The 12,847-nt window shown below is 47.0% G+C and overlaps 2 protein-coding genes across 2 annotated transcripts; one reads left to right on the top strand and one right to left on the bottom strand.

Moving 5' to 3' along the window:
* Positions 1–516: 516 nt before the first annotated feature.
* On the bottom strand, positions 517–5,541 carry rnf25 (ring finger protein 25). Its single transcript, XM_079177758.1, has 10 exons — positions 5,479–5,541; positions 5,119–5,190; positions 4,260–4,356; positions 4,067–4,134; positions 3,887–3,956; positions 3,698–3,769; positions 3,076–3,222; positions 2,397–2,486; positions 2,154–2,291; positions 517–1,678 (listed from the first exon to the last, which is right to left on the bottom strand). The coding sequence occupies exons 1-10, from the start codon at positions 5,490–5,492 to the stop codon at positions 698–700; spliced, it is 1,749 nt and encodes a 582-aa protein (XP_079033884.1). The 5' UTR covers positions 5,493–5,541; the 3' UTR covers positions 517–697.
* Positions 5,542–6,826: 1,285 nt separating this feature from the next.
* anapc2 (anaphase promoting complex subunit 2) lies at positions 6,827–12,458 on the top strand. Its single transcript, XM_079177756.1, has 14 exons — positions 6,827–7,180; positions 7,584–7,833; positions 7,915–8,242; positions 8,421–8,553; positions 8,642–8,840; positions 8,961–9,080; positions 9,164–9,281; positions 9,464–9,642; positions 9,726–9,867; positions 10,581–10,656; positions 10,944–11,147; positions 11,353–11,485; positions 11,612–11,874; positions 11,982–12,458. The coding sequence occupies exons 1-14, from the start codon at positions 7,082–7,084 to the stop codon at positions 12,189–12,191; spliced, it is 2,454 nt and encodes an 817-aa protein (XP_079033882.1). The 5' UTR covers positions 6,827–7,081; the 3' UTR covers positions 12,192–12,458.
* The last annotated feature ends 389 nt before the right edge of the window (positions 12,459–12,847 follow it).

The raw sequence follows: 12,847 nt of genomic DNA, 5'->3' as shown, positions 1-12,847 counted from the left end.
CTCTGTGTGTAAATGTAATGTTGAAGAAAGACTCAATTTAACCGAAATTCATTGAGGTAAATGTGCCTTATAGACGCAATAGACTCTGAACTACTGGGCTGCAGGGTTTGGCCAATTTATCGCCATCAAACTCAGACCGAGGTCCAACTCTCTCTGGGCCTCATTACCACTCATCCAGTGGAGCATTATTCAGATCATAGTTCTAGTATGAGTAGTGATGTCACAGTGTAAAGCAGAAAGTTAAAGTCCTGCATTCAAAAACTTACTTTAGTAAAAGTCCTGCATTAAGTATTATCATTCTTATCTTCACATTTACTTAAACTAGGCTGTAAAAGTACACACTAAGTCGGCAAAATGGTCAGAGTAATATCATACATTATTATTATTATTGCTAACGAATTGACATGTAAGCCATATTTTAATTTTGCAATTATTGCATTTTATAAGCTCATTATAATTATATCTTGAATTTGCCTGAGTAAAAAAAAAACACAGGGAATACTGTAACACACCGACAGAGACAGATAATTTAATTTGTAGTTCTTTCAAGTCATATTGCACCACAACACAAAGCAACAGCCATCCGTGTGTAATAGGAGTCTGCATGAGAGCGCCCAGCAGAGCCCAGGACAGCGATGAAGAGGATGAAGAGGAGCAGACGTTACAGAGGATGTTGATTCTGGTGCAGAGCTGTAATCTACGCAGACTGATGCTGAAGGCACACACACATTTGTTCATTGGCCCTCCTGTTGCCCTTCGTCATAGCACCTCCTCTCCCCTCCTCTCCCTCTCCACCACCTTGTTTTGGAAGCCCCGGTCGTGGCTCCAGTGGGGCCCCCCCCCCTCCTCTGCTGTACGGGTTACCGGGCCCCCCTCCTCCGCTGTACTGGTTACCAGGCCCTCCTCCTCTGCTGTACTGGTTACCGGGCCCCCCTTCTCTGCTGTACGGGTTACCGGGCCCCCCTCCTCTGCTGTACGGGTTACCGGGCCCCCCTCCTCTGCTGTACTGGTTACCGGGTCCCCCTTCTCTGCTGTACGGGTTACCGGGCCCTCCTTCTCTGCTGTACTGGTTACCGGGCCCCCCTCCTCTGCTGTACTGGTTACCGGGTCCCCCTTCTCTGCTGTACTGGTTACTGGGCCCCCCTCCTCTGCTTTTGGAAGCACGCCCGTCCCAGTGATAGCGCCCACGGGCCGTGGTGTCCGAGTCAGCTCGGTGAGGACCTCTTCTCCTTCCACTGTGGCCCCGACCGCCTGCAGCATCTTTTGGACATTCGGTCTGACCGTCTGGAGACACCGGGGTCTCCTGCTGCTCTGCAGAGACGGTCCTGCCCGTCTTAGGCTGACACAACTCTGCATTCACTTGTTGCATCTGGTTCCCCTGAGCTTTGGCTCTTATTGGTCCTTCAGTGCAGCCTGAGGACAGAGACAGTTTGTCCAGGTGCTCCGTGATGGGGGGGGCGGCTCTCCGGTGCTGTGGTCTGGACCGGCCTCCTCTCCTCGGCCCCCTCGCCTGGTTCTGACGCCTCTGGCCCGGACCTCCTCTGCAGTGGGACAGTCCAGAACCAGACTGGTCCGCTCTGACTCCGGCTTCACAGGAGGGAACATGACAGGCGGAGGGTTCCCGGGTTCCAGGAGAGGCGTCGGCGTCCAGGTTTTCGTTTCCAGCAGCAGGTGGCGTCTGTGGGAGTTGACAAACCTCTGTAAACGTTACTGTGTGACATTAGATGGGAACAGTGTTCATAACGCAGCGCTGGAGATGTATTTATCACTTTTAGTAGAGTAGTAGAGCAGTTTGAACCTCCTGTCTGATGAAACTGACATCCATCTTTCATCTGACTCGAGGTTTGACAGCAAGAAGACAAGTACAGCAGCTCAATGCGTATCATTTCTCTAACAGGAGTCATCATTACCTAGTGGCCAAACGGTGGAATTACAACTTCCTGCTTCTTCATGTGACTGTTTTCCATAGACTTACATTAGGAAAGAACAATACGCAGACCAGCTTTAACAATAAATTCTAACAGTTATACACTCAATAAAAAGACACAAGATCAGACAAGACATGCAACTCAATTAAACAAGGAATCATAGGAAACGTAATCTTCCTCATGCAGGCGTCAGGTGTGACCGTATAACTTCTGACTCACTCTCACCTCGTTGGTGTGGATGAGGAAACGGTTTGACTCCACCTCCAGGTCGATGATGCCACCTTTAGACTTCTGTCTTTCCAGAAGCTTCTGGAGTTCTCGCCACTTCTGTTGGAACTTTGAGCCGATCGCTGCTTCGTCCAGCTGAGAACACAAAGCCGTTAAATGTTCATGTTGTTGACTTTAGAAACGGCTCGTAATGGACCTCGTGGTGAGATGGTGAAACCGTGCGTGAGAAGATGTCGTTACCTCCGGCAGCTGAGGGGCCGGAGAGCACAGCAGCTGATCCACATCGTAGGTCAGAGGCTCTCTACACACCGGACACACCACGGTCAGCTCCTAGAGGAGAGGCGGGGCGTCAACAGCGGACTGAGACAGATGACCAATCACTTCACTCTTAATCTATGATGTCATACAAGGGTCATTGTAGGAAAACAAACTAAATCATTACGGAGCTGGTGGAGGAGGTAACATTCATAAATACGTGAGTAAAAAAACTCAGAAATGAACTTTTTGTCAAGCAACACATGGCCTCACTTTGTAAGATCGGATGAACCGCATCACACCACAGACGTCGCCGTTAAACACGGTGACGTGAGCCGGTCTGACGGGTCATCAGATGAATCCTAAAGATCGTTGTTTCTATTTCCTCTCTGACGGACAGCCTCGAGGCTTTTAGGCAAAAGTCCTGAAAGATACATATCAAATAATAACTGGTATAATTTAAAGTTCCGTACTCTGTAGCGGTGCTTAACGGTCTGTGGTGTGAAAGTAAAGCGACAAAAACACAATTTTTCTGAGTTTTTTCTAGTAAATTTGTGAATATAATCTGTGAATTTCTGATTTCTTTCTCTCACAGACGTACGACTTCATAACATAACAACGTTGGTTCCTCATAGAGAACACTGAGGCGTCGTAGCCGTCGTACCTGGCGGTCGGCTCTGTCTCTGGTCTTGTCCTCCTCTAACTCCTTCTCCCTCAGGCGGAGCTCCCTCTCCGAGTGGCTGGCGTAGCGGCCGAGGCAGTGGGAGTGGAAGTAGTGGTAGCAGCTGGTCTTGTAGAAGGTCTCTCCCTCCTGAGGACATCCAGCAGACAGAAGCATGAAGCGGTTACAGAGGCAGAAACATCCGCAGACAACAGACTGTTTAATCCTGCATCGTATCGTTTTATGGCCACTTAGAGGAGCAGAACAAACCGTGTTATTATTGCTGTGTCATGTATTAACTATGTCCAGCCTGTAGGGCCTTACAAGACAAACAAAGGCAGATCCAGTGTGCCGAGTGTGCATTTTATTTGTTGTCATTATCAATAAATCTGCCGACTATTTTCTCAATTAATTGTTATGGTTGATAAAATGCCAGAAATGTCATCAAATGACCCGTTTAGTTTGACATTAAAGGACCAACATGTGGCCAGTGAACGAGGCGGGACAACAACACAAACAGGATGTTTCAGACAGTCCTTTAAAGTGTTAAAGGACCACAGGTGTAGTTCTAGTTCAGACAAATAAAACCCTTTATCCTCAGACAGACGGGGCAGAAGCAGCGCACCTTAAAGCCGTAGAGGCAGATGACACAGTTTCCATGAGGAATATTACTTTCAGTCAGGATTTCTTTCGCTTTCTGGAGGAGAAAAACAGGACGTTAAGCAGCAGCACCATCATCATCGCCTTATAAGATCATCATCCACTGAAATCATATATTCTCTTAATGATATTAAAAAGCACTACATATAGTGACCTCAATGAGCTGATACAACACAGGTGACCCCAGACAGGACTGAGCCTCCAACTGAAGACACTTCTGGACACTAAGAGAAAGAGGTTGCACATGATTACAGGCTTTCACACGACATATTAAACATCGAGCAGAAAGTGGTGATACGGATCAGCGCGTCGGTCCACAGCTGCAGGGGCCCACCTGCTGATCTTGTCATCAGAAAGACCCCGGGGCTTATGAATGGAGATGGCTGGAGAAGACGAGGGGTACTGAGCACACAAAACAGGGAAGAGAGAGTCACACTTTAGTCCCGCATCAGTTAACTGTGAGTTAGGAGAGTAAATGATGGCATCGCTGTATCAATGAGCCTCAACACAACACGGAGACACGATACCTGCTGGTCGAGGGTCAGAGTCAGGGTGAGTCGAACAAACTGGGAGACAGAGTCCTCGGCTGTGGACGGATACAGGACCAGGCTCACCTCCCAGTCCCTGCAGGAGAGACCACACACCCACACACCCACACCCACACCACACACACACACACACACACACACACACACACACACACACACACCAGCTTTAACAACAATCTATTACAAACTCTGGAGCTTAAGAAGACCGTGAGTCTTTAAACTCATCAGATAACAAACCAGGCTGACGCACCAACACAGCATCACAAGTCTACTCAGAAGTACCTGAATTCCAGACAGGAAGTAAGTATTAACAGCTAAATGTTTGTAGCGTCTCTGTCCTGTGAGAACCTCGTATCTCTAATAATAACAAACAAACTGTTTTCAGCTTTGTGAAGATGAATTTAACATCTGATCCAGAAGGCTTTTAAAGAGTTCATTTATCTTCACTTCATCTGGAGATACGTGGTTTTACCATATACAGTTAAAAGTACAATATGTACCTCTGAGATACAGTACAAAGTACAATATGTACCTCTGAGATGTAGCGCAGTAAAAAGTACAATATGTACCTCTGAGATGTAGTACAGTATAAAGTACAATATGTACCTCTGAGATACAGTACAAAGTACAATATGTACCTCTGAGATGTAGTACAGTATAAAGTGCACACATTATGGTAATACTCCAATACTTGTACCTGAACTACAAGCACAGTACTTAAGTAAACAATACTTCCACCACTGTCCTGTGGAGTAAAGAAGTAATTGATGACACCTTAAAGCTAATGAAGCACAGTTATGTCATTTGAGCTAACGTTAAAGCTAACTTGTTGTCTCACCCGTCTTGTCTCCTGTTGACCAGCAGCTCATCCACATAGATCGACTGCAGCACCTCGATCTCAGACAGCACACTGTGGAGAAAACAAATATAGTATTTATATTAACTTAACTCCTTTATTTGTTGTTTTATAAAAGGTTAACGTTCACACTCACTGAGCTAGCGTTAGCGTGTTAGCTCACACACTGTGTTGCTAAGTTAACGTTAGCTTACATCAGAGCTAATAACGTCACATTTCATCAGATTGTATTTCAAGCTCATTAGCCGTCACTGAATATATAAACTGTGGGTTAAGTACAAGGAGTGTCATGGAGTGTGTTTAAGGTTCAAAAGGAAATATTCACGCTGTTATTAAACTCACTCGCTCTCCGCCATGACGGTGTTTCTATGTGCCGCTATTCAGCTAGCATTAGCTAACGTTAGCTACTACACGGAGCTTTTTAAACGTGACACAACACCGGCAAAAAGTATCGTTAACTCGATCCCCGACTACGCTCAAAATCACGCAACATCACGCAACATCACGTCTGCAGCAAGCGTAACATCCATATTCATGAAGGCGAAAGGAAGTGTTGTACAAGTGTACAAATATCGACATCAATAACAGTTAAACTGATACTAATATTGTGCATCGCCAACAAATGTAAATAGTGTTGCAGTTCTTCTCTGTGTCCACTGGAGGGCAGTTAACACTCATGATTCAATTTGTGATTTAATATCTTATTATGAAAGATGCAAAAAAATTGCATCGTATCATTACAATTGTTATTTATTGAAAACAAATAGAGTATATCTTTCAAGATGTTTGTATGGAAAACCTGCATTTTCATGATATAAACCGTGCTCAATGTATTATTGTGTTATTTAGTTTTTATGACTTCATTTAATATTCCACTTTATTTTATATTTTACTTTATTTTATATCTTCCTGTAAATTGTAACATGTTTCTACTTTGCACTGTGTTGATTGTTGATGATTGTTAAATGTTAAGCACCTCCCGTCATGTCAAACTCCTTGTATGTTCAACACACCATGGCAATAAACGGTGTTTGTTAATTTTGAATTATTTATTATTTTGTTCAAATTATAATTTATGTATACTTTGTTCTTCTTGAATCATTTTTCTGTATTGTTGTTTTGAATCAATATAGATAAAGTTCAAATTGTTCACAGACGGATTTTGCAGGATAAAGTTTTATTTTTTAATGTTTTGACCGGAAGCATTTCTATGCTCATTGTGTCTAGCTTGATGCTTGCATTATTGTAGTTACTCACCGACTATACTCTACAATTCTGAATAAATATAAAGTGACCGTTCGTTATGTTATAATATTAAAACAACTCGTTTTTAATACAATTCTTACAAATATGGATGTAACTATTTGTCTATGATAACCACATTAATAATGATTAGAACATAATTATATTGATAAGTTATACTGATATTAATACTACGTACAGCCACACATTTAAATTGAGTGCTGCAGTTCCTCACACATTATTCTAAACACATTCAATTGTCAAGGTAGCCAGTGTTAGATATAGACACGATATCATAGTAACACTTCCTGTGACCCTTCAAAATAAAACTAACTACCAGCAAGAAAATGCAGTTACCGAGTTACCGTTAGGAGGCAGCATTCAGTTTGACTTCTTTATTCAAAGAAGAAGAAGAAGACGACTAAGAAGAAGAAAAAGAAGAAGAAGAAGAAGTAAACCCGCGATACCCAAGCAGGAACCATGTAACGTGATTTCAAATTCATTTTACAGAAGAGTTTTACAGATGAAAGCAATTATTATAATATTATTATTAATAAAACACATGTGAGATATAGAATGTAATGCGTTTTAGTGACGTTCCCCAGACTCGCGCGTCTAAACACGAAAAGAACAAATCCAAAGTTCAAATGTTGCACTCACGCGAGCTAGTCCGTTGTTTCTGAAGAAAGTCCAAAAGAAGAAAATGGAAGATGTCGTCATGGAATCAGACCCGGTCGAGATGTCTGGACCTGCACCAGAACAACGGGTCGCTGATGCTTGGGAGACCGTCACTGCAGCGCTGGTGAGCGGGCTTCATCTCCGGACTCACGAGACAGACAGCAGCACGGAGAGAACCGAAGTCCATTCAAATATTTCACGATTTAATGTTTTCTTGTTTGTGGCATGAACCACAGCCGGTGGGACATGACGTAGGACAGGCCACTGACTAGTGGGGGGGTCTTCGGCTAAGTTCGGCATACTTTATTGTTTACCTTTCCTTTGTTTACATCTGTCTGGATGAGCTGCAGTCAAACTAACTCACTGATTCAGGTCTGCAGATAAAGACAAACACATCCAGTGGATCACACGTGTTTGGCTGGAGTGTTCTAGTGTTTCATGTGAGACCAGCATGAACAGATGGTTCTATGTTCTTGATGTTAGGTTGCATAGACGGTATCTGATGATCAGATGGTTCTATGTTCTAGATGTCTCCGGGCTGCTCGGTGGTGGATCAGAGCCTCTCGGACTCTCTGGCCCTGCTGTGTGGTCAGGGTCTGGGCCGGCTGCTGGGCGGCTGGCTGCTGGAGACTCTGCAGACGCGTCTGTCCTCCTCTGTGGTTCCCGAGTTCTGGTCCGGACTCAAACAGCCGGAGAACGAGCTGGAGGAGCGAGGCCGGGCCTGGGTACTCCTCACCGCCTTTCGGACTCTGTTGGACCGCCTGGAACCTTTTCTGGGCGAGTGGAACAAATATAAAGAGTCAATAATGATTTACATGAGGCAGAAACATTATTCTAACATCCCTTGTCCTCCTTTAGGTGGTCTGAAGAAGCTGGGGTCGTGGCAAGACGAGGGCCGCGGTCTCAGTCTGTGTGGCCCCGGACCCGGGGGCCTCCAGGATCGGGCCTTCACCATCATCAGGGCCCTCCTCCTCTTCTCCCCCTCGCCCGTTCTCCAGGAGCGAGTGCTGGAGTTCTACAGCAGGACCTTCTCCGTCTACATGCACCAGGAGGGGCAGGCCGAGGACGGGGCCGAGCTGCAGGACGGCCCCGAGCAGCGGGGGGTCTGTCCGGGCTGCGGGGTCCCAACGCAGCAGTGCTGGTGTAAGGAGGCCCTGGAGCAGCTGCAGGACCTCAGCCACATACTGTGAGTAACACACTCAGAGCATTTATTATCTGAAGTCAGGAGAAGAAAAGAGTCGACTTCATACGTTATTTATTATGAAAACATTCTTCATGGAGCTTCAACCAGATTGACTAAATATAACTAAATGCATATCATGCATGTGTTCTGAGGGTGTGCGTTGATTGTTTTGGTGTTGTAGCTCCAGACTGCAGCTGATGGAGTGGGTCAGCTCCGAGGCCGTCACCTCCATCCTGCACAAGCTCATCGAGCAGCGGATGGAGCAGCACTGCAGAGGAGAGTACGAACGCTCCTTCCTGCTGGAGTTCCAGGAGGTAAGACCTGTCTGCCTGTCTGTCTGTCTGTCTGCCTGTCTGTCTGGATAAAACCTTCATTTTTGATAACGTGTGTTTCTGTGAGTAGTGGCTGGAGCTGGTGCTCGGCTGGCTGAGCAAAGTGTTTGCAAGTGAGGCGGACAGAGACGGTCCAGTACCTGCTCCCGGCGCTCCCGGCATCCAGCCCGGCAGCTCCGTCCTGAAGCAGTGGAGATGCCACATGCACCAGTTCTTCTGCAGGATCTACGTCAACATGAGGATCGAGGAGCTCTTCAGTATAATCAGAGGTGAGAGAGAACAATGTGTCAAAGGGCTCCAGTCTTTATGCTAAGCTAAGCTAAGCTAAACAAACCTCTGGAGAACTTGGATACAAACATCCCTCTCATGTTTATTTACCTCTCCGTCAGATTTCCCAGAATCCAAAGCGGCCATCGAGGATCTGAAGTTCTGTCTGGAGAGAACCAACCAGCGGCAGCAGCTCCTCACCTCCTTAAAGTCGGCTTTTGAGAGCCGTCTGCTGCACCCGGGTCAGTTTACTGCAGTGAACGTAAAGTAAAGAGTTAAACGCAGCGGAACATGAAGACGCTTTAAGGATCTTTGTTGTTCTCAGGAGTTCACACGTCGGACATCCTCACGGTTTACATCTCGGCCATCAAGGCCCTCAGAGAGCTCGACCCGTCCATGGTCATCCTGCAGGTCGCCTGCCAGCCGATCCGCAAGTACCTCCGGTGAGTCCTGTTAAAGGTTTCATATAAAGGTTTCATATAAAGGTTTCATATAAAGGTTTAATATAAGTTTAACGAGTTTACATGCTGACGTGAGCTGGGCTGGATTCTAAAACACTATGATGAAGCCGATGTTCTTCATCACGATGGTCGAGTTGTGTTGACGCCTCTGTGGTGCGTTCAAGGACTCGGGAGGACACGGTGAGACAGATCGTAGCCGGTCTCACCGGAGACGCTGAGGGCTGCACTGACCTGGCCTCGGAGCTGTCCCGGGGAGACCCGGTGACTCTGGAGATGCAGGACAGCGACGAGGAAGGCAACGACCCCGAGGACTGGAGTCCGGACCCGACCGACGCCGTCCCCGGTCAGTGAACGCACCGTTTGTTATTTCTGCCTCTCGTACTCGTCGTCGTCTGTTTGGTGTTTCTGAGAGTTTCTTTTTTTCAGATAAGTCGGGCTCTAAGCGGCGTTCGTCCGACATCATCAGCCTGCTGGTCAGCATCTACGGCAGCAAAGACATCTTCATCGACGAGTACAGAGCCGTGCTGGCCGACCGGCTGCTGCACCAACTCAACTACAACACGGCGAGGTAGGGTTCAGAGGTACCGCTGACCCGGACTCACTACAGAGGCAGGGCCACCCCTCCTCAGGGCCACCCCTCCTCAGGGCCACCCTCCTCAGGGCCACCCCTCCTCAGGGTCACCCCTCCTCAGGGTCACCCTCCTCAGGGTCACCCTCCTCAGGGCCACCCCTCCTCAGGGCCACCCTCCTCAGGGCCACCCCTCCTCAGGGTCACCCTCCTCAGGGCCACCCCTCCTCAGGGTCACCCTCCTCAGGGTCACCCCTCCTCAGGGTCACCCCTCCTCTCGTTTCATATCATCACATGAAGCACAGACAGGTTCATGCTTCTATAATAAACATGTACAGACACAGAATATATTCTATTTATTCTCGTGACTTTGAATTATTTTAACACTTTCTTTTTTACCAATATTCGATTTCTTGTTTCCATCTTGTTTGAGAAGCACTTTGGGGATGATGACAGTATGAACGGTGCTTTAAACATAAAGATTAAATACATTTCATAGAACAGCTGTTTACCCATCATCACAAAACAAAAGCAGCTGAAACAAAAGAACCTAATTCTGTAAACTTCAGTATCAGAGATCTGAGTCGTGTGAACGTTTTGAGAAGAACTCGGCTTCATGTCGACTTTAACGTTTTAAAGACGTTTTTGAAAGAACAGATCTAAATCTTTGTGTCCTCGTCTCACGTTCTTTATTCATCGCTGTGTGTTTGCAGAGAAATCCGTAACGTGGAGCTGCTGAAGCTGCGGTTTGGAGAGTCTCACATGCATTACTGTGAGGTCATGCTGAAGGTAAGCAGTTCAACATCCAATAATCCAACAACAGGAGACGGTTCTTCTGACAGACGGATCAGATGTTTGCTCTGGTTGTCTGTCGTCTACTGAAGTTCATATGAACAACGTTCAAACAGAGGAAGACGTGTTCTTTACATCATGAATGTGGAATAAAGACACTGAAGAGGACAAGTTAATGTCTTTTAGATTCCACCTCTGGGTCTGGACATTTACAGACCCAACTATTAATTGATTAACTTGTAGTTGATCAGGCTGATAGTTACTCTCCTCCGTCTGCTCTCCAGGACATGGCGGACTCTCGGAGGATCAACAGTAACATCAGAGAGGAGGAGTCCAGGCTGAGCGAGGAGGAGCAGCCGCCGCTCTCCCTGTCCTCCATCATCCTCTCCTCCGAGTTCTGGCCTCCGCTGAAGGAGGAGAAGCTGGAGCTGCCTCCGCTCGTCTGCCAGGCCATGGAGGCCTACACCCAGCGCTACGAGAAACTCAAGGTGGAGCTCAGCTGCTGCTCTGAGGGGAGGAGACGGCTCCACCGGGCTGTTTATAGACGTTCCAGACAATCACTCCAGTAGATGGAGCAGAGTGACGTTCTGCTGTGGACGTCTTTTATCCTTAAAGAATCTATATTAGTTGTATTTAGAATGTTTCCACCTCTTTACCTCGATGACTGAAGCACTTTGTGTTCTGTGTCTTCAGGCCATGAGGACGCTGAGCTGGAAGCCTCATCTGGGCTCAGTCACTCTGGACCTGGAGCTGGAGGACCGGACCCTCACCAACCTCACCGTGTCCCCGATCCACGCCGCCATCATCCTGCACTTCCAGGAGAAAAGTAGGACCGAGTCTTCTTTTCATATGTGGTTTGTCTGTGGAATGAACATGAAAACAGGATGAATTATATTTACACGCATTTAGAAACATTCTGTTTCTCTGACTGGTTTGACTGGTGCTCCATCAGGTTCCTGGACGCTGGAGGACCTGAGCGTGAAGCTGGGCGCCCCGAAGGAGCTGCTGCACAGGAAGCTGGCTCTGTGGCAGCAGCACGGCGTGCTGAGGGAGGAAGGAGGAGGAGGAGGAGGAGGAGGAGGAGGACGCTACTACGTGGTGGAGACGGGCTCCTCCAAAGAGAAGATGGAGAGAGGAGTGATGCTGATCGACAGCGACGAGGAGAGAGACTCAAACACCACCACCCAGTCTGAGCAGAGGGAGGAGAAGCTGCAGGTACACACACGCACACACACACACACACACACACACACACACACACACACACACACACACACACACACCTGAAGAAGCATGCTGGAGCTCTGGTTGTGTCCCTGCAGCTGTTCTGGGCCTACATCCAGGCCATGCTGACTAACCTGGACAGCATGACGCTGGACCGCATCCACTCCATGCTCCGGATGTTCGTCGCCACGGGACCAGTCGTCACGGAGATGGACGTCAACGAGCTGGAGGCCTTCCTGCAGAGGAAGGTGAGGGAGCACCAGCTGATGGTCTCTGCAGGCGTCTACAGACTCCCCAAAGCCAACTGAGGAGCGCTGCTGCTGCTGCGTGACGATAGGAACAGAGTTCTGCTCAGCCTGAGCGGGAACACGACCAACACGTTGCAGCTGTGAACACGGGAGACGCTGATGTTCAGGTCGCTGAAAGAAGCGAGTCAAACTGGAGTTTCCTGTGACATGAAAGCAGCTCATGTTTATGAAGGCTGTTCCTCTGAAAAGTTTGGTTTTCAAAATAAAAGCACTTCCACCCTCAGTGTTGATTCTGCAGCAGGAAGTTGTTGTGAGGGTTATTAAAAGCTGATGTATTATAAATATTAAAGCTCTCTAATGTTTCCTCTTTACTTCATTCTCAGACGTGTGACGGGTTTCCTTCAGTGAGTTTATTATAACGTACACAGACGAGTCATGTATCCAGTCTTTGTGTTCCTAAAAGAACGTGCACTTCAGTGTTTATTCTACTTCACGTTTCAGATGAAGCATCTGAACCTGTCAGGACTGATGTTTGTTCAAAGATTTAATCTGCAGGTTATATTCTAAACTATTTGAGAGGAAAGGAACGTTTTGTTCTCTGAAGGTAAAGCGTGGGAATTTTATTAAAATCTGACAAACTAAAAATGAATCAAAATCATCGACGGAGACCAGACTGAAGAACTGTTTCAGTCTCTAGAATACAGACCATCATGAGC

Source organism: Pholis gunnellus, assembly GCF_910591455.1.
Source record: "Pholis gunnellus genome assembly, chromosome: 17".
Taxonomy (NCBI): domain Eukaryota; kingdom Metazoa; phylum Chordata; class Actinopteri; order Perciformes; family Pholidae; genus Pholis; species Pholis gunnellus.
This window is presented reverse-complemented; position numbering and strand designations above follow the sequence as displayed.

Coding starts and splice junctions, on each gene's coding strand:
- rnf25 (XM_079177758.1), bottom strand. Junction 4,357..5,118: donor GTCAACAGGAGACAAGACGG/GTGAGACAACAA, acceptor TCTCTCCTGCAG/GGACTGGGAGGTGAGCCTGG. Junction 2,487..3,075: donor GAGACAGAGCCGACCGCCAG/GTACGACGGCTA, acceptor CCTCTCCTCTAG/GAGCTGACCGTGGTGTGTCC.
- anapc2 (XM_079177756.1), top strand. CDS start 7,082: ATGGAAGATGTCGTCATGGAATCAGACCCGGTCGAGATGTCTGGACCT. Junction 7,181..7,583: donor AGACCGTCACTGCAGCGCTG/GTGAGCGGGCTT, acceptor TCTATGTTCTAG/ATGTCTCCGGGCTGCTCGGT. Junction 9,643..9,725: donor CCCGACCGACGCCGTCCCCG/GTCAGTGAACGC, acceptor TCTTTTTTTCAG/ATAAGTCGGGCTCTAAGCGG.